The sequence below is a fragment of the Hyposmocoma kahamanoa genome, unplaced genomic scaffold (genome assembly GCF_003589595.1).
Source record: "Hyposmocoma kahamanoa isolate Upper Pololo Valley unplaced genomic scaffold, ASM358959v1 100021, whole genome shotgun sequence".
Lineage (NCBI taxonomy): Eukaryota > Metazoa > Arthropoda > Insecta > Lepidoptera > Cosmopterigidae > Hyposmocoma > Hyposmocoma kahamanoa.
In genome coordinates this window covers 1468561-1488035 of record NW_020653200.1, presented here as the reverse complement: position 1 = coordinate 1488035, position 19475 = coordinate 1468561, and the positions used below count along the sequence as shown (strand labels likewise).

General features: G+C 36.7%; 1 protein-coding gene across 4 annotated transcripts in view; it reads right to left on the bottom strand.

The window, feature by feature from the left end:
- LOC113239976 overlaps nt 1-19221 on the bottom strand; it is a 51821-nt gene extending 32600 nt beyond the window's left edge. For 2 of the 4 annotated variants that reach the window (XM_026477169.1, XM_026477192.1), the window contains exons 1-8: nt 19172-19221; nt 17837-17968; nt 13376-13532; nt 11411-11581; nt 5854-6116; nt 4411-4618; nt 4112-4288; nt 1623-1749 (exon numbers count right to left, since the gene is read on the bottom strand). In XM_026477169.1, the coding sequence (XP_026332954.1) occupies nt 1623-1749; nt 4112-4288; nt 4411-4618; nt 5854-6116; nt 11411-11581; nt 13376-13532; nt 17837-17968; nt 19172-19207 (1271 nt within the window). In that variant the 5' untranslated portion in view covers nt 19208-19221. Of the gene's footprint in view, nt 1-1622; nt 1750-4111; nt 4289-4410; nt 4619-5853; nt 6117-8549; nt 8624-11410; nt 11582-13375; nt 13533-17836; nt 17969-19171 lie in introns of those variants that run through there. The other 2 variants (XM_026477176.1, XM_026477183.1) reach the window with 2 other exon arrangements.
- Nucleotides 19222-19475: the final 254 nt, after the last annotated feature.

Genomic DNA, 19475 nt, shown 5'->3' with positions numbered 1-19475 from the left:
ATCAGTCGGACAACTGATCTGCGTCTCGATGAGGAACAACAGCTGCGGTTTATCGGTTTCCAGGTGGTGGTGGACTGCTTCGATATTTGAGTGTAGCTCTCTGATGTTGGTGAGGTGCACTTTTAATGGGAGGACGTGCAATCGCTGTGAAAAATGTATTCCTTTTTGTGACTCATAATTTTAAATTGGAGAAGCGAATAGGCAGGCGGAAGGCAGTTGAACGAGGCATTGCGTCGTCCAACCAAGCAGCAAACTCACACTGCCACACGAGGGTAAAATCGGTTTGTAGACCGCGGGTACGCCCGAACCCCCTCGGAGATGGCCTCCTGGTCCTCCCCTGCGGTCGCCAACCGGCAAGGTGTAGCATTCCGGGATTTTTATTGGGTGGCGGGGCATCCTTTCACGGGTGGCTTTCCCGCTACTTGGGCCCCCAACTTCGCACGGTCGGCCAGCGGTGCACCGTGCTTCAGATCCCGCTAGCCTCCTGAACCGAGTGCTCAGTGTGGCAGTACAAGCAGCTACTACTCGTCGTTGGACGCAATGCAACTGTTCAGACCCGACCTCCTAATAGCAACTCCCGAACACGAGCCGGAACACGGATAAACCATTTGGCGACTCGACTGCGTCGGGAGGGTGGTTACCAGCCACAGCCGAAGCCTACCACCGGTAGTTGTTGCTCTTTAGCACCACCCAGGGGTTACTTGTAGGGTCTCAAGGGTAAACCTACGGAAGCGAGCAACATCAACCCCCAAATATCAAAACAACTGAAGGTAATTCCACTGGCGTGTCCGCACTGTCAAACGATAGTATGTAAAATAAGTAAAAAAATATACATGCATAATGTTTTTTTACTTTATTTAAAAAAAACACTGCATACGTTTGAACAGATTTTATTCTATGAAATATTTAAATGCTGTCTGGGGACTAGCACGAAATAAAATGGTACGTACATTATAATATATTTGTAGTGATAATTTAAATGCAGATGTGAGAGATAGTGCGAGCCGATGCCGAATTTCCGAAATATGAAGGTAAAAAGATTAAATCCATTCTTGTAGATTTATTCTGGTAGATTTTTTATTTAGGTTATCCTGCTTTGATCTAATTTTTATGCTTATTTCACGACAGCAAATTAAAGCTTTAAATGTCAATGATCTGAAGATACCGATCCGATAACGTTATTGTAACTCTTAAACTGCTGACGGTTAATTGCTATAACACCAAAAGAAAGTGTTTTCGTGTAACACATTTGTGGATGTGTGTGCGTGTATTTGTGGGCGCACGCCTACAACTCTTTGTTTTGTCTATATTTTCGGAAACTGGCTTGGTTTGTTGTTTAGGAGTAAATGTTATTATAAAAAGGAAAATAGTTTTATGGTTCTATAAAATTCACATGGACATAAAATAAAACAACAACGAAATACATGATTCTTAATGCTAATTACTACAGACGAAATCTAATGAAAACAAAACTAAAAATTACTATGACATGGAAATTTGTATTCAAGTGCATTCGCAAATCCGAAGATCGCCGAGGGATATTGAGAAAATTGTTGCACTGTATGCATTTCTCGAGACGTTTCTCTTTACTAAGTTACAACGGAATATCTCCTACAACGTACCCTAGTTTTTTCTTCTTATGATCACCACTCCTCTCAGCTGGATTGATGAGGTAGGGATAGTTTGTGTTCGCTATCATGACCGTAGAGTCATGCAATTGAAGTGGCACCGCGCAAATGATTTTATCCACTGTTGCAAGGCAATCGAAGAGTTTATGGTTAAAGAATATTTATTTCTCATTACAATTACAAATTCACTTATTGAGAAACTTAAATAATTGAAGCTTAGGCCCGACTAACTTTACTTGACGAGACTGGACGTCAAGGGATTTTTAGGTGACGACTAGTAATACATGACATTATAGTAGTTAGTAGTATTATGCCACACGCAAAATAGGCGCCTTGACGTCGAGTTGCGAACACCAGCCCGTTGCACCAAGTACCAAGTACCAAGTAGTAGTGTTATGATCGTAGTTTGCAAAATAAAGCTGCGGTGTGCTTATGGATGCCGAGCCGGCAGCCTCCGGAATGCCTGACGCCGAGTGCGACTATACGCTTATGCGGGGCGACAAGAGGCAAAGACTTGAAGAGAGGCCAGGCGCCAGCGCGATGGCATGCTTAAGTCAAGGACAGCCGTCAGTGTTCGATTGCATGTAGGAATGCTTCAAATTATAATAGAATAAATATAATTACATGCTTCAGGCCCCTATGCCCTCAGTTTTGTATGAAAAATGTATTTTTCTAGATATTTTAAAAGTTTTATAACACATGCCAACTTTTAGCAGCGATGTAAAAGGTGCGTTCGTGAAACGCGCGATTGCATCGCTACACTTGCGGTTTGTAGGCGATTGCATCGATGCAAACGCGCGACTACATTGATGCAATCTCAAGTGTAGCGATGCAATCGCGCGTTCGTATCGATGCCTTGCTTCGCTGCTTAAAATCGCGCGCCAGTATAAATTAGCGACTGCATCGAGCTTTAAAGTCACCGTGTGTAACCGCTCTAAGATAATATAGAATTCAAAATTTATGTACATTTGATGTATGGGGCTTTAGTGGGTTAAACTATAGGAGAAGTGTAATAACACTATGCGGTCAATAAAAAGTACAAACGAAAACAAATATACGACGCGGCAGCTCGTACTATAAATGACACATTCGGAAATGTGTAATACTTTTCTTATATTCAAAAATAACAGTATATACGTACACAAATATACCATAACTACCTATATTATCACTACATATATTTATTCACATAGATACTTTTACAAAAACCACGAAAAAAATGTCCCAAGTCAACCTATTCGAAATTTAAATTGTAATGTCATCGCAGTATCGCGCTGTCAGTCAAACAAATGAAGACTAAAGCGGAGTTTGGCGCTCTGTATACGATTTTAGCGCCTTACAAGTGCGAACACTTTTTAGCGCGGACCCGACGTCCATATAATTGTAAGTCAATGTTCATCACACAATTTGACGCCTTATTTTCTGAAACTCGTATGTTATAAAGAGTGATTATTCAGGAGATGGCAAACATTTCTATTCATTTTAAATTTCTTATCAAGGGTGTTAATTTAGACACATTACTTTAAGAATGGATGAAAGCCAGTGAGCGAACATGAAGAAAATGTGATGGGAAATCGGCCTGCAAAATTTGCCTATACAATCCATTTTTGCCGTCATTTCGGTAAATTTGTGCTTTAAGATACGAGTTTGAGAAAGTAAGGCGACGAAATATTTTAGATCTGTATCTATTTAAATATTTTTATTTATGTACGAAAGTAAAATCTGATGAATTATTAAGTCTTAGAACAAACGTTGTTGGTTATGACGTCAGTGGCATAGTCCTGGGAGGTTGTTACTATTTTACAAATAACCCTGTATATATGCATATACATTACATATTTACATTTTTTACGTTAAATGTGTATTTTATTTATAATGACCGATTTAAGCAAGTTTTTTTTAATTGGACGTAGTTAAGCAAAAAGGATCCAATCCACAAAATTATCAAACAATTTGTTTTGTCGACCGTGTACTGACAACCGGTACTATCTTTACAGGATGAAGAAAAAATCATTTAACAAGCATCTGGTTTATTAAAAAAAAAAACATAATGTACACACATACATGTGTAATAAAAATATTCAAAAACTACGTTTTTTTTAAATAAATCAGATGCTATATAAATGACGTAAACAATTTTTATCTTCAACTGTAAAGGTGTCAAAATTGAGATAATTGCCAGTTCACAGTCGATATGCACCAAACGGTTCCTAAAGTCTAACCTCATAGATCAGCAAAAAAAAATCCAACATATAAACATAAATAAATATCTCTGGAGTTACATGACATTAATAGTTTAGAAAATAAAACAAGAGTGAGAAATACTTTTAAACTGCCATATCTTGAAAGCGACTGGATGTGCACTGGAGTGCCATATCCCGAAAGCGACTGGATATGCACTGGAGCCATTTTGTTAACTACGTCCAATTGTAGTTGAACAAAGGGGCATTATTTAAGAAAGTAATTGGTTAAGCAGAGTGCACCTCCAGCATTGAGGAAATCGAATAAGTTGATAAAAGCCATGTAGCTGCAGCTCTCGGCGTCCTCTCGGACGAAGTGCAGCTCGAGCGGCCAACGCCAGTGGCACAGGTGCTTGAGTAGCCATTTATCTTCCTGGTCCATTAACAGAGTTCGATAGAAAGAACCCCAGATCACCGCGTCTACAAGTCGATAAAACTCTTGAATGTGAAGTATTTAGTTTTATCTTATATTTCATTTCGTATACCTATAGCATCTCTGACATTTAAACTACAGAATGAAAAGAAATAGTAGGTTGACTAACTCTGGCTAAGCCGCTGAAGTTCTAAATAATGTGCGATGTCAATATGTCTCTCATTTTGGATTTCTCTGAGCGAGTACTCCAATTTGTCATCAGACTTGCAGATGGTATTATGTCCAGCCCGCAAAGTTTCCCACGAGGGATAGAATTTCATTTCATCGAATTCCTCGGGAGGGTTGTAACCGTGGTTAAATTCCATCACCGTCGTATGCTGGTGAAACAAATTTAATTGTACTACGAACAACGTTTAAATTACACACTACTTAATTTTTTATATACCTAATTACTGCGTCACTAACTTAAATCGAAAATATTCCAAATTGACGATGACTATGGCCTGAAATTCCTTTCAATAAAATAATAGTAAAGCAAAAGTTTAATAATAATAGTTTTTGCTCGACTATTTTTTTAATAATACCAAGTGACGTGACGAACAAGTCGTGCGCTTGATGGTAAGCGACACGCTTGTCCATAACAGTTGTAGTGCCGCTCAGAGCTTTAAACAGTAAAGATGTAAGCGGCAGTGCCACAGCGCCCGTCACCCTGAGACATGTTGACAAATCCCATGTGCCAGTAATGTCAACAGCACCCTTACCCTTCCAACCAGGAACAAAGTAATGCTGACATTACTGCTTGGCGGCAGAAATAGGTAAGGTGGCAGTACTTCCCTGGATGAATTCTTTCACAAGGAGCTCTATTAATACTCCCTTTTCAAAAAAGTCAACCATACTTCCAATACAATTTTGAGGTAAAATGTCAAATCATGTCAATCACGACCTTATAGAATGGAAAAAAATAGTCTAAGACACGACAATACACGTTTCGTCGAACACAGTATCCTTTATATTTATAGTTTAAATTACGTTTTTAGGCAATTTCTATTAAAATTAAAAAAAAATTGTTCAATGGGTACTCTCGTATACCCTATAATTCTAGAAATTTTTAGACGTAAGCTTTAGCTCAGTAGATAAATCGATCCACAAATAAAGGAGTCCTTTAACACTTTTATAATAGTGCAATTTTTTTTTCAAAACCGGAACGCTTGACGGCAGAATAGACTAGGTGGCAGTACTCCCCTAGGCGAACTCTTTCACGTGGAGCTCTATTGCTACTAAAACTAGATATTGATTCTTCAACTTAGTAGTAGGCATTAACCGGAAAATCTTTTGTGTTACAACTTTAATGTTGCTGCTTACCTTCTGTATTTGTTTACGTAATTCAAATATCCACTGATATCTATCTATATTACGAAATTTATGCTATGACTTTCGGCATAGATATTTTTGTTTCGGTACCAAAATCAAACAATTTAAAATATCAAACGCAATGTTGAAAACACGATACTTAGCCTTGCCTATTCGGCTTACGGCCACAAGAAACAAGTTCCAGAATTGATCCCACTTTACAATTACAATTAAAACACACAAACAAAAACACAAAACTTACAGTTTCATTAAATAAAGGAAAATTCGTAGCTGCAGTGTACTGAGTGTCTTTATCGTAAGGGGTTAACAGGTTATATGCTCCAATAAGAGTTATTTTCATGTGATTGGCTTGTTGTAATATAGAGTGGTGGTTTGCGTTCTCCGGGTGTCTTTCTATGGAAATGCCCATTTTCAGCAATGGCAGATTGTCCCAGCTCTTGCGAAGTAGCAATGGAGGCATTCGAATCGGTTGCATGCGCTTTTTAACACATATCTTGTCCGTGTCTGGAGGAAAATCACGGAATTAGTGCCACGCAAAACAAGAGCATATATATGTTGATGTCGGTAGACGACTGCGGCAGAACCACTAAAAAAATCTAATTCAAATTCAAAATAATCTTTATTTCATAGGTAAGTATTATTATACTTGAAATCATCACATTGGTTAAACTCTACCGCTCATTCATAAGGCAGATTCCTCTGAGAAGAATGAGCAAGAAACTCTAGGGTTTGCTCTTTGTAAATAACGTTTGTACACATTCAATATTTACAATATATATATATTATTTTTAAACATCAGAGATCAGACTACCTTCATGAGCTAAACGGGTTACTACCACGGACTTTTGTCATCCAAGTACGCAGAAGTTGTATAATAACCTTTAGTATAAAGTTTTTGTTTCACTATACTTTTAAACCTCGTGTATGGCAATTTGTGTATATTTATAATCTTGTTATAGAAGCGTATACATTGCCCCTTAAATGAATTTTGATTATTCTTTTTTTGTTGGAAAGAGGGTACCTCCACAGTGGCCCCATTTAATTTTGAAGAAAATCATCCACCTCTAAGTGTGGCTGTTCACACATGAAGATTCATTTTTAACCGACTTCAAAGAAAGGAGGAGGTTCTCAGTTCGACTGTATGTTTTTTTTATAAATAGCGTCTAAATTTTATTATAAGGAGCAATTATTTTAATGGTTGATTTTGCTATTCTCCAACTCAAGGCGCTTTTCTATCCCAATATACTTTGAGTAGTGAGAACCGATTTATATTATCTCCTGTGTCAAGTCCCGTATAGTGGCGAACTAGGGGATGAATCCGGGTTTGCACACTTTCCGGTAACCGATTTCAATAAAACTTTGTAATTATATGTAATTCCACGTACTTTTGAGGTCGGTTTTTTTAGTATTCTGTACTGAGATTATTATTCCTCGTTTTATTATGTGCGTCATTATTTTTCATAAAGAAAGACGATAGTGTAAGAATGTCTATTTCCTTAAACTTATCTCTCGAAGATACGAGATACGCTCGAAGACACTATTCCCTGGTCTCAACTAACTTCGAATAAACTGGTAATAGACAACTCACAACTGGCAAATTCATAACGGATTATGAGGTTGTTATAGCTAATTTTGTCAGAGGTAAACAAAGCGACAGTGGGGGTTTTACAATGTTTCAAAATCTTACATACGTGGTGACGCTATAATTCTCGGATATACATACTCTGTATGTCTGCTACGTCAATATATTCTGTGCTTGCTTAGCCCACTGCGCGACAGGCGTTTATTCACTAGAGCACAGATATTACATACCTACATAGACCTCATGGAACAAGACATATTTCATTTTAATATATTACATAATGTACCCAATAATTCTAGATTTTAAATATATTTTCTTATTATAAAAGTCATTTTGTCAATAAAATTGTGATATAAAAGTTGGTCCTTGAAACAATTCAATTTCGTTTAGTAAATTATTTGAAAATACTTGTATAATAATAATGTTGAAGCATAGATTTTTTTTATTTATAGTACAATTGTAACGAGGATGTTACAAAAGATCCATTTTAGCACAAATTCGCGCTTGGAAGATTTCACCACGTGTGTTAATATAAGTGTGAGTGTTGAGTGTGTGTGTTGTTTGATAAATAAATGCCTGATGCATACGCGCTGCCCAAAGGCAATAATATTTAGCTTTTTGAACAATGGTTTGCAGCTATCAACAATTTACGCGCCTGAGTTCCGTCCGAACATACTTCCTTTGAACCTTGAACGCTCTTTCCAAACCTACGGAAATGCCTCGTAATGTAAGGGAGTCACTACATTTATCAACACGGAATCATATTAAGCCGGTCAGAAAAAGTATCATATGCAACACGAGCGAAAAACATGTTTTCGTTTCGCGTAGCTGCCGCCACCTTTCTTAGAAGAAACGAAACGTAGTTTTTACACTTTTATTACGTACTTAAATACAAAAAATCTGACCGACTCAAGCCGATTCTGCGAGTGCGGTGACTCCTTAAAACCGAATGAAACGTAGAGAAATCATGATAGGGTTTAGAAGCAGTAAGTATTTTTGAAGTGCTCAAAAAAAAATTGTTTCATAATCTGTCTTCTGTGTTACGTTCAATTATCGTGTTTAAGCATTGTTAATCCAGGAAAATTTAATATTGGACAACATTGTAATGAATTAATTGGTGGGGGTTTTGAGTTACATGATATAAATGCCATAAGTTTAGTTTTACGAGAGTCATTAATGTCCATCCAACAGATTACACCTGTTGGAGCTTTGTTAATAACGGTGTTAAAAAGTCTTTGTTTTTACAGTTAATTATGTAAGAGTTGTATCGTTAGCAAATTGTTTAGATTTATTGCTGACATATAGGTACAAGTTTGTTAACATAGAAAAGAAACAGAACAGAGAAGAGACAGTACCGTTGCCTTGAGAAACTATTTGTTCTTTTTACAGCACGACTGGCGATTTGTTTTTCGAGTATATTTATCGGCATCTATTATTGGGTAATTTTACGAAAAAATTCAAATAGTGGAAATTTTTGCCCGAAATATTTGAACAATTTTAAAAATTGGAAAAATATAATTTCGAAAGCTCATATTGTGTTCTACGTTTAGAAATATCTTTACAAGTTTTATTTAGCATGAATTATAAAATATACTTGTTTAACTAAAAGTCACTTAGAGAGAAACGGGATTTAGAATGATTTTACAATGGAGAAAAAACCTTTATAATGGCTCCATCGTTTTCGTTCCGTAACTTCAACTTTTGACAGGTGTCAACGTCAAATGTGGAAAATTAAAGGAAAAATATTAGAAAAATAGTTTTCTACGTATGTATAACCTTAATAAAAATATTTTTTTTAATATTATTTTTTCGAAATGGAAATTTTTCCATGATCCGACACCATCGGCAGTGCCGTCGCTAGCTCATGTAACGCCCGGGTGCAATCAATACCCTGGCGCCTTGTCGTAGATGCGTGATCATAACTTAATATATTTTTCGTTATTGATCGGCTTCGGCGGATTCGGTTGCAAAAGGTGCTACATAAGTCATTTTGGGAAACAATAGCCATTTTATTGCTTTTTTTGGAGGTGACACGGGAGTCGGCAGGCGGCGGCGCTCTGTGACGCCCCCTAAGACCGTGTGATGAAATCCGTCACTGGTGCTCGGTAATTCCGTTTCTTTCGGTGTATTGTATTTGATTTTCAAGTAATTAAATAATTTTAAAGTAGTTAAATTTTAACAACAATAGGTATCTATGTAAATTGAAGTCTTATGTACTTGTCTATTACTGAAATTTATAAATTGAAAACTGGAGAAAGTAGCATATTATGGGATTTTTTTTAAAGCCTGTTTGGTACTAGAAGTCTGAAAGCGAAAGTCTACAATGTAAGCAGAACGCCACCATCATACAGTTTATGAAACGCTTCCTAGAGAAATAAAATATTGTTACGTTTAGTCTTCTAACATTTATTTTTCATTTGCGTTGTTGCCAGTTAACAATATAAATATAAATTCCTTTGAACTGATCATCGAGTATATAACCAGAAATAGAGACGAAATGTCATTTGATTTGTTTGAAAACTATAACTGCGCTCCGATTGGCTAGCCCGAGTTCGTAACAATTGACGGGTGTCGTCACCTGTTTCACTTCAAATCGACCAGTTAACTTGAGCTTTGCTATAGTGGACGACAATTGCAAAATTACATATTTAATATTTAATTACCGATGAAATGTGATTCCGTTTGTTTTGTACTTAGATGTTTTGCTGTTTTTCCTGCACCACCGAATAGAACAGCATGGTATTGTTAGAGATATTATCTTTATTGCAATAAATACAGAATATTTTTTGGAATATACGGAGACGTACACACAGGTCAGTAGTTGGCCTGTCTATATTTCAGTGCAAACGAGAGTTGATATTTATAAGAGCTATATCGCTAATGTGTTACCAGGAATATATGGCCCTTATTTCGTCTCTATTTCTGATTATATACTCGATGGAACTGATTGACAAAGAACTGTTGGAGTATAAACTTTTCGAAATCCAAATTGAGACTGGTATAAAATTTTATGTTTTTTTTCACTGCGTTTTCAATTTAGACCCTTTTCAATATTTTGGAAAGAGTCGGGTAGTAACTATTAGTGGCCTGTAATGAATTCGGATATTCTTATTTCTTAAACATGAGGTTGAAAACAACATTTTTCGTTGCTCTGGAAAAATGGCGATTGGCATGAAATAGATTTATTAAGTGTAAGCTTTAGGCTGCTTACAGATTATAGTTACGTATCTTTCAGTTCAAACAACGATTTATTTTAAATTCTGGCAAACTGTTGTTCACACGAAAACTACATTTCTGCTCGTAAATCAACGGAATTTGTTTGTTGATTAGATTTTTTTTTATATGGGAATCAAACAAGCTTTTAAGTTAACACTTCTTGAGCTCTATTAGCTAACCTAAAACTACGTGTGATGTTTTCCGGTTTATTAAAACTACTATTATAGAAACGGTATAAGATATTATTACGGTATGATTTGCGTTTGGTCCATTCATCTGTATATAATAATGGATATCAAAGTAAAATACCCTCACGATTTACTCAACTATAATCTGAAAATCTAAAAAGAAAAAGAAAAAAGTTATTTGGTAATATTATACGCACTTTATTTAGGGAATTTCTACTCTACTAAGTCAACATGTTGCTTCATTATTTTACTAAGAAGAAATTCAAATATAAATACTTTGTCAATTGCTCTAATTGAAACAACAATATAATGCAGGAAAATATAGAATCCACGGACATCCAAAGCATTCTCCATAAATATAACTTTAAATGGATGTTTCCCTTAACCTAGACATTGACTGAATCACCTACAGGCCGTCTCACGGCTTTGGGACACGGAGGGAAAGTACTGTAAATATTGTAGATAGATATAACATTGTAGTTTATCATTTTTAAAACAAGTAATACTGCATTCCAAGCCTTTTAAAAAGTTTATTGACTCAGCTGGAAATTAAACCGACAAAACACCTATATTTTCATGATACGGATCGAATGCATGCCTGACGCACTCCTTAAACTATCAGATTGGTCTCAAGATATATGCAGCTATAGTTGTTTCTACAGGACAAGATGTTTCTTGGATCACGGGACTTCCGAGTAATTGTACTCACGAAAATAGCGAATCTTCAGTAGGAGGACGCCTCTGAAACCGCGTCTCATTTTAAAATTTGTCCCGTGACTCAAGGTACCGTCCATGTATAAATATTATATTACCAATAAATAATGGAAGGATGTCCACAAAGCAGCAACAGATGTCAGTTGACGTTATCGTAGACGATTTATGCCAAAGGGAGTTCGTTGACAAGATCTGGGAGGACATGGCAGTGTCCGCACTGTGTGATAAGTGACTTCTCGATTCGATAGCCCTCTGAGGAGCGATTGTAACTGAAAATGATTATTGGATGACATAATAATAATTATATAAAAGATCTAGAACAAGTCTGCGCCATTGGCCATCAGCCCTTTTGCAGGCATGTCCGGCCCGCTGCCATTTAAGCTTACTGATTGCACAAGCTATGTTGGTCATTTTAGTTCTGTGACGTCATTAGGAATTCGGTCCGTCAGAGAAACACCAAGCATAGCTCCTCCATCTTGACTTTAAATTTATGTACGTGGCTTGTTGTTATAATGTCCACGTCTTGGTTGGATACCAATGAGTTCTACCGGCTATCTCTTACGGAAACGTGAGTACTTTTATTTTTAGATTCGTGGATTGCCGACTCAAAGATGTGGCTAAGCTTTATGAATGCCGCCCAGCCCAAACGAATTCTTCTGTTGGCTTCCTTCTCAAAGTTAGCTTGCCGACTTGGATATTTTGCCTTAGGTAGACGAGATTACGCACAGCCTCAAGAGTAGCCCCATTTACGGTTATGAGTCCTGGGGTCACATGTGCGTTGAACATAACTTTCGTTTTGTCCAAATTCATCCTGAGACCCACCGCACTTATCGACACGTAATTGGCTTGAGCTGGTCAGAAAAAGGTTTGCGTACATGGACGCAATAAGAGTGTGGAGGTGGTTTTCCACCGGCGAGGCCAGACGAAATGAGGCAAGACAACAATGGAAATCTCGCCGGCCTATTTGCACCAAAAATTGCCATTAATATCTCGCGTGAACTCGCTCTGTGGTTGTGGAGTCAGTGGAGATTCAGTGCTGCTTAGTTCATCTACTGATAAACACGCGGCTGAAGTAACATGCCCTGGAAATTATTATTATTAAATATGTTAATGGAAGAAGCATCAGATGAAATCATCTTTTTTTTCAACCTGAAATTGTGCGTACCCCAAAATCTTGCGATTGATAGAGATATCGTGTATCCATTGCAGAGTATAATACTCTGTGTAGGCAGTAATACCGTTCAATAAATATATTACATCAATAAAAATTTCAATTCTCACCTCACCCATCCTCGTTAACCCAGGCCACTTCCACCAAAAATGCGCTAGGAGATAATTGAAATTTTGCCATACAAATTTCAATCCTTGTCTTGCCTCGCCGGTGGAAAAACACCTTAAAAGACGTAGTGCGGTTCGCGTCAGCGCAGTGGTCCCAGCGCAAATGAAACACAGTAGTCTTTTTCGCTATTATTGCATAGACATAAAGCCTTTCCTAACCGACTCAACTGCAGTGTAGCTTATCATCAGGCTCACGACTTGTTCGTCGTCGTTGTTGTTGATTTTATAAAAAGAAAGAAGACTCAAGCCGAGTTAATAAGTGTGGTGACTCCCACGTGACACCATTACTCTCGCTGTTAACAGATCAAGTTAGTCGATTGTGCTTTCCCGACAATAGAAGCAAATTCAAGTAATATTTACATACTTTTACAATTTTGGATATTGAAGTCGTATATTTAAGGGACATTAAATACAAGAGACGTGATAGAGTTGTTTTTACAGCGAACTGACAACTATGGCGATAGCGCTTTAACATGTAAATGTTCGAATTTCATCACGTGTATAAACAGTGTTACACGTGGCTGTATCTTCAGGTAACCTTCGCTTATGCTATCTAAAACACGTGAAGCAGCCGCAAAAGCGCGCGTTCCTGTTGCATCCGTCGGCCCCTGTTGGGTAAACGTTATGCAACATCGACATAGTTGCAAAATATCTACTCGCTGCTGCTACAAATACCTACATTTAATGGCTACTAATACTTTTCGTGGGTAAAAGCTCATACCCACCAACTAAAGGAGCGCTAGCAAAGAGGCACATCTTTTCGTAATCGGACGGATCATAGCTCATGACACCTTTGGCGATAGTGACGACTTTCTTTTCCTGGTCCTTCGGGCTGATGGGCTTGATTAGTCCAGAAAGAATCACGTTATCGAAGAAAGTTACCTGGATGGGAACAAAATGTTATATTTATAAGCCACACTTGATACAAAAATTGTTTATTAATTTTGTAAGATGCCAACATAATATTATTGTGTGGCTCAATTTAAAAGGAAAGTGGTTACAACATTTGTTACTTACACTGATTGTTAAAATATAATGGGTTTTATTGTAGTGAAATTAATGAATAAAGGATCAATGTTTTCTTCCATACAACATGGGCCCGAAGTCTATGTCTGTGCTTCAAATGGTAGGTATTCTGTTATCGGAATTATTTAAAAGTAAATCTAACCGTCTTATCCTGGTTATCAATTCTTTTATAAAATACTCATTACGAGCTCATCATTATATTAATAAAATATATACCTATGTAGGCTAAAATACTATGTCCCAAGCTGTTACACGCTATTTAAATGTCACGAAAAGATACTAATAATATGAAAAGGCTATCTGATAGAAGCTTTGCCTACCCAAGTAAATGAGTGAAAACTTAATAAAACAAACAAAACGCCACATCGGCATCGCCGTTGTGGACACGTCAAGCTGCGTCCAAGATATTTTGTTAAATAGTACAATCAAAAAAAGGTTTATTTGATTACTATATTAGGTATTTTTTGAAGATGGACATGAAATGATGAAAATGACATTTGTCAGTTTTTGTAAAATTTTTAATAGTCTTATAGTTCTTGTCGACAATTTTATCGATAGATTGTGAAAGTATGTAAAACTTTGCCAAAAATGTCTGAATTCTTGAATGTTACGACGTTCTAATGATTACTAATTGCGTTGTTGTATTCTTTATTCTTATTTTGACAGTTGGTCTATCAGTATTGGAACTTAAACTGCCTACTAATAATTTTTTTTTTAAATACTAATTTTTGGTGATTAATAACGACAGGCGGATTTTATTATGTATATTAAATTAAAATTAAAATATGTCTTCTATTTGTATTTTTATACCTAGACTGCTAAATTTAGTGTACGTACGTATGTATTTTCAGAAATTATCAATTCAAATGAACCTGTGTCCGGTAGTTAGACGGATAATGGGCAGATGATGATTCGGATGAAACAAGTTCGGCTATTTATATATATAAGCGTAACCAACATTTCGTCGATAGTCGAAATAATATTTATCGACTGCAATCAATAGCAGCGGGCAACACTTTTGCGCAATGTTATTTTACTCTTTTTTTTATTATATCGTAGTGACGGGACGAACAAGTCGTGCGCCTGAGGGTAAGCTACACGCCTGTCCATAACAGTTATAGTGCCACTCAGAGCTATAAATTGCAAAGATATGAGGGGCACTACCACTGCGCCCGTCACCCTGAAACATAAGTTGACAAGTCCCATGTAGGCACATAATTTCACCAGCACCCTTACCCTTCAAGACCGGAACTCTGTGTTGCTGACATTACTGCTTGGTGGCAGAAATAGGTAAAGTGGCAGTACTACCCTGGACGAACTCTGTCACAAGGAGCTCTACTGCTACTAAATTTACATCTTCAAAAAAGACAGACTATACTTCCAATACAATTTTAGGTAAAATGTCAAATTAATAATTCAACTTTAGTGGCGGTTTTGTCAAATCACGACATCTCTTATATTCATGATTTAAAATACGTTTTTCAGCAATTTCTATTAAAATTAACAAGATTTCAAATAATATACGTAAAAGTATACGATTCTAGAAAACTTTTAGGCGTAAGTTTTACCACGGTAGACAAATGGGCCCAAAAATGAAGAAATCCTTTATAAGCACTTTTATAATAGATCAAATTTTTTTAGCCTAAGGCAACGTAAACACTGATGATTGAACCAATTTAGTGACGAATTTGTTTTAAATTGGGTCTCTTCGGTTTGCCAAAAAAATGTCAACAGATCCATAAATAATACATCTTACGAAAGAGAAAGTGCTCATTAATAGGTTACTGTTGTAGTTTATTTCGTCATAATAGTATACAAAGAATTCCTGGGTATGAGATCAAGTTACGATGGTATATAATTATTTACTGTTTTAATATTAGGGGTTAAAGTATGAAATTGCCGTTTTATTGCAATAGGTTCTTTGAATTTTCATAGAATCTTCATGGTTTGAGGTTTTCGAATGAAACTTTTTTCAAATGGTTTCTGTGATTTTTTTTTTTAAATTTGAAACATTTGAATATCGACTTTCAATTGTTTTTGTTATTCAATTTAGACGAGAAAGATGGATACTGCGAAAATTCGAGTGATTTGAATTGAAAACGAGTTCCGACGCGGAACTAACGCGGCAGAAACAGCCCGCAATATCAATGCTGCGTTTGGAGAGGGATCTACTAATGAACGCACCGTGCGATTTTGGTTTAAACGCTTTCGTGATGGAAATTTCGACTTAAAGAACGAGTCACGAGGAAGACCGCCCACACAGGTGAATAACGATGAATTAAGAGAGATAGTGGAAGCCGATCCTAGTCAAACTACCCAGGAATTAGCGGCATGGTTTAACGTTACCTTACCCACAATATTGACTCACTTGCGTCAAATCAATAAAATAAAAAATACGAAAAATGGGTGTCTCATGATTTGACTGATCTGCAGAAAGAAACGCGTGTTGAAACTTGTGTTGCCTTGTTGAACCGGTACAGAAATGAAGGAATATTGGATCGAATTGTAACATGTGATGAAAAGTGGATTCTTTATGATAACCGGAAAAGAAAAATGCAATGGCTGACCCCAGGTCAAATGCCACAACAGTGTCCTAAAGCAAAACTTACCAATAAAAAGGTAATGGTAACTGTTTGGTGGTCTCAGCATGGTGTTATTCACTATAGTTTTCTCCGATCTGGTCAAGCAATAACGGCAGATGTCTATTGTGCCGAACTCCGAACCATGTTGACAAAACTAGCAGTAAAACAGCCTCGACTCATGAATCGATCTTCACCATTATTGCTCCACGACAACGCGAGACCTCACACAGCACGAGAAACCATTTTGACCCTTCAGGAACTGCAGTTAGAAACCATTCGTCATCCTCCGTATTCACCAGACCTTGCTCCAACGGACTACCATTTTTTTCGTGATTTGGACAATTATCTACGTGACAAGAAGTTTTCTTCCCAGGAGGCAGTACAAAATGCTTTCACACAGTTTGTGCAGTCTAGATCGTCGGAGTTCTATCGCAAAGGCATTAATAACCTTCCCATTAGATGGCAGCAATGTATAGATAATAATGGCAACTATTTTGATTAAATAAATTTGTTAAATATTTAAAAAATAAACAATTTAGATTTTCAGTACAAATCGGCAATTTCATACTTTAACCCCTATTATTAACCATGGTAGTTTTTTTTATATGGTAGTAAATACTACAGGCTTAACTATTTCTGCTTTTTATTCGAAAATTTAAAGGAGAAGGAGAGCAATCGCAAGTAGAAGAGTCAAATCAAATGTGCGTGATATAAACAACATTTATGAGCCGTGGTAACCAGTTTTCCTAAGGGCCCGTTTGACTTTAAGTAGATTTTTTTAACACTCATAGCCCCGCACTAGGAAAACCCTGTGTCGCGGGTGTCATGAACACACACATAGACACAAACTCACGAGAGAAATAAATGTAGGACATATAAATATTTGTCCCGATCTGGGGATCGAACCCGAGACCTCTGTGTGGCAGTCCAGCATTACCTTTTAGCCACAGAGGCAGTTGAATTTACATACAATAAATAGAAACTTCACGGGAATCGAACCCGAGACCTCTGTGTGGCAGTCCAGCATGGTAACCTTTCAGCCACAGAGGCAGTTGAATTTACATACAATAAATAGAAACTTCACCATCTTTCAGCTGAAATTGAAATGATCGACAATACTTAAATGATGTGGTTAGGAGAGTTCCTCGTGGTTTGAATTGACGGTAACAGATACATGCATGTTCGTTGATATCCTTTGTTTTAATTGCCGAAGGAGAGTTTTATGCCCACCCGTGAGCGTCCGCTAGCGTACCGCAGAGTCCGCCGGAATGCCGAGGCATCCGCCGACGTGTCACCGATCGCCCGTATGTAATTATGTTCCACTAGCAACTAGACAGTCGAGAGAACCTCGACTCATTCGGACAGTTTCCGGGGCACAGCGGAGGATTATCGCGTATACGAGAGAATTCCGTTGCATGCCGCGTGTCTCGCTGCAGTATGCTCCGAGGTCGGCCTCAGACTCAGGACATTGAAATTTATAACTTATTTCAATTGCTATAGCGTAATAGGTAAATTTAAATATCCTCTGCCTTTTCAGTCCGCCGGTTTGCGCTGGTCTCCTACTTGTTAGGCAAATACCTTGATGTGATAGTTTCTTTTGTCGTCGTCACTGAGCCGGAGGCTGTGGATGCACACAAAGAGGCCATCCAAAGGAGAATAAGTCTCACGCATCCCAGTTTTAGTCGACTGTAACGACGATTGCGATTTGACCTGAAACCATAAATATTTTTTTAGACCTGGTAATTTTAGAACTCGAAGCTATCGCTATGTAGTTTAAGGTTTGACGTCCTTTTAAACTGTTCATGGACAGTAGCTACATACGAACGTACTGCATACAAAAAAAGAAGCGTTATTAAACAAAATAATATGCAATCCTAAGTAGTAAGTTTTTTTCTTGTAATATTATTCAAATATTGACGAGCTAAAATTACTTACAAAACTTTGACAAATATGTGTAGCAATAGATGGCATTGTATGTTACAAACTAAGGATAAATTTGACAAATTATTTGATCGTGTACGGGGAGCTTTATTGATTCATGCTTGTAGTGTAAATTTCGGAAAACATGTACAAAATAAAGTTCCTCTCAAGAAAATATAGATTATGCGACTTGATTAAATAAATTCAATTTACTGCATTATATTTTTGCTTGTTATAGGAGATAATGTTTACGAAAAATTTTGCCAAGGGTTTCAAATGTACATAAGTTTACAAAGAATACAATATAATAGTAGAATAGCTTCTAATATACTGAAATTTTTGGTTGTTATACTTTTGTCACCTATAGTTTGCATAAAGTGGTATTCTTCAAACAAATCGGATAACAATGAGTATTTTATTGCGTCTCGGCTAAATACGTCAAAAAATATTTTTGTTTCTTTATATTTTCTGCACGAATATTACAAGAAATGCTTAATGAACCACATATTAAATGTAAAATTTGAGAATAAAGCAAAACAGTATTCATTAAAGATAAACTAAAAACCGTAATTTACGGTAGTTGTCATAAAAAAAGACCTGCACAATATCATTGATTCCATTCGTTCACGAAAATTGTAATTGACATCGAAAACGAAAGGAATTATAGTAAGGATTTTGACGAAATTTTGTTTAAGTCGTTCGTTAACGAAGTTTCGTTTTCAAGAAAGAGAGTAGATCTCCAGTTTCCATAGGGCCCCCTTTCGCACAGTCGAACCAAATACTCGTCTTGTTATTTATTATTGATACAAAGATCGAACAACAAAGAAAAATTTCTTTGACCTGTCTGGATTCGAACCACCATTGCTGCCACACCCGTGCTGTAGCTCTTGCCAACTAAGCTACAAATTGAGTCCATCTGTAGCTCAGTTGATGAGAGTGATCTTTATATCAATAATAGAATAATGTTTTAACGTTATTGTTTGTAAAGCTTACCGTCGCCTTTTTCTTTTCTTTATTGTTTTTATACATATTTAGCGTCTTTTGGTACTAAAACAATACAATATTTAAATCAGTTTGTTGTTTATATACATTTAAATATTATTATTTCCTTCATGGCGGTCACTAGGACTTGTGCCGGTGTCAGTTTAGAAAAATAATATTACTTTTTTTTGTATTCAAAAAGTAATTCACTACTTTTTGAAGGTTCTTTTTTATTCGATTGAAGTAATATGTTATATATTTTTTGCTTTGTATAGTTTTGATTGTAATTGTTAAGTTCTCTTTGGTAATGACAGAT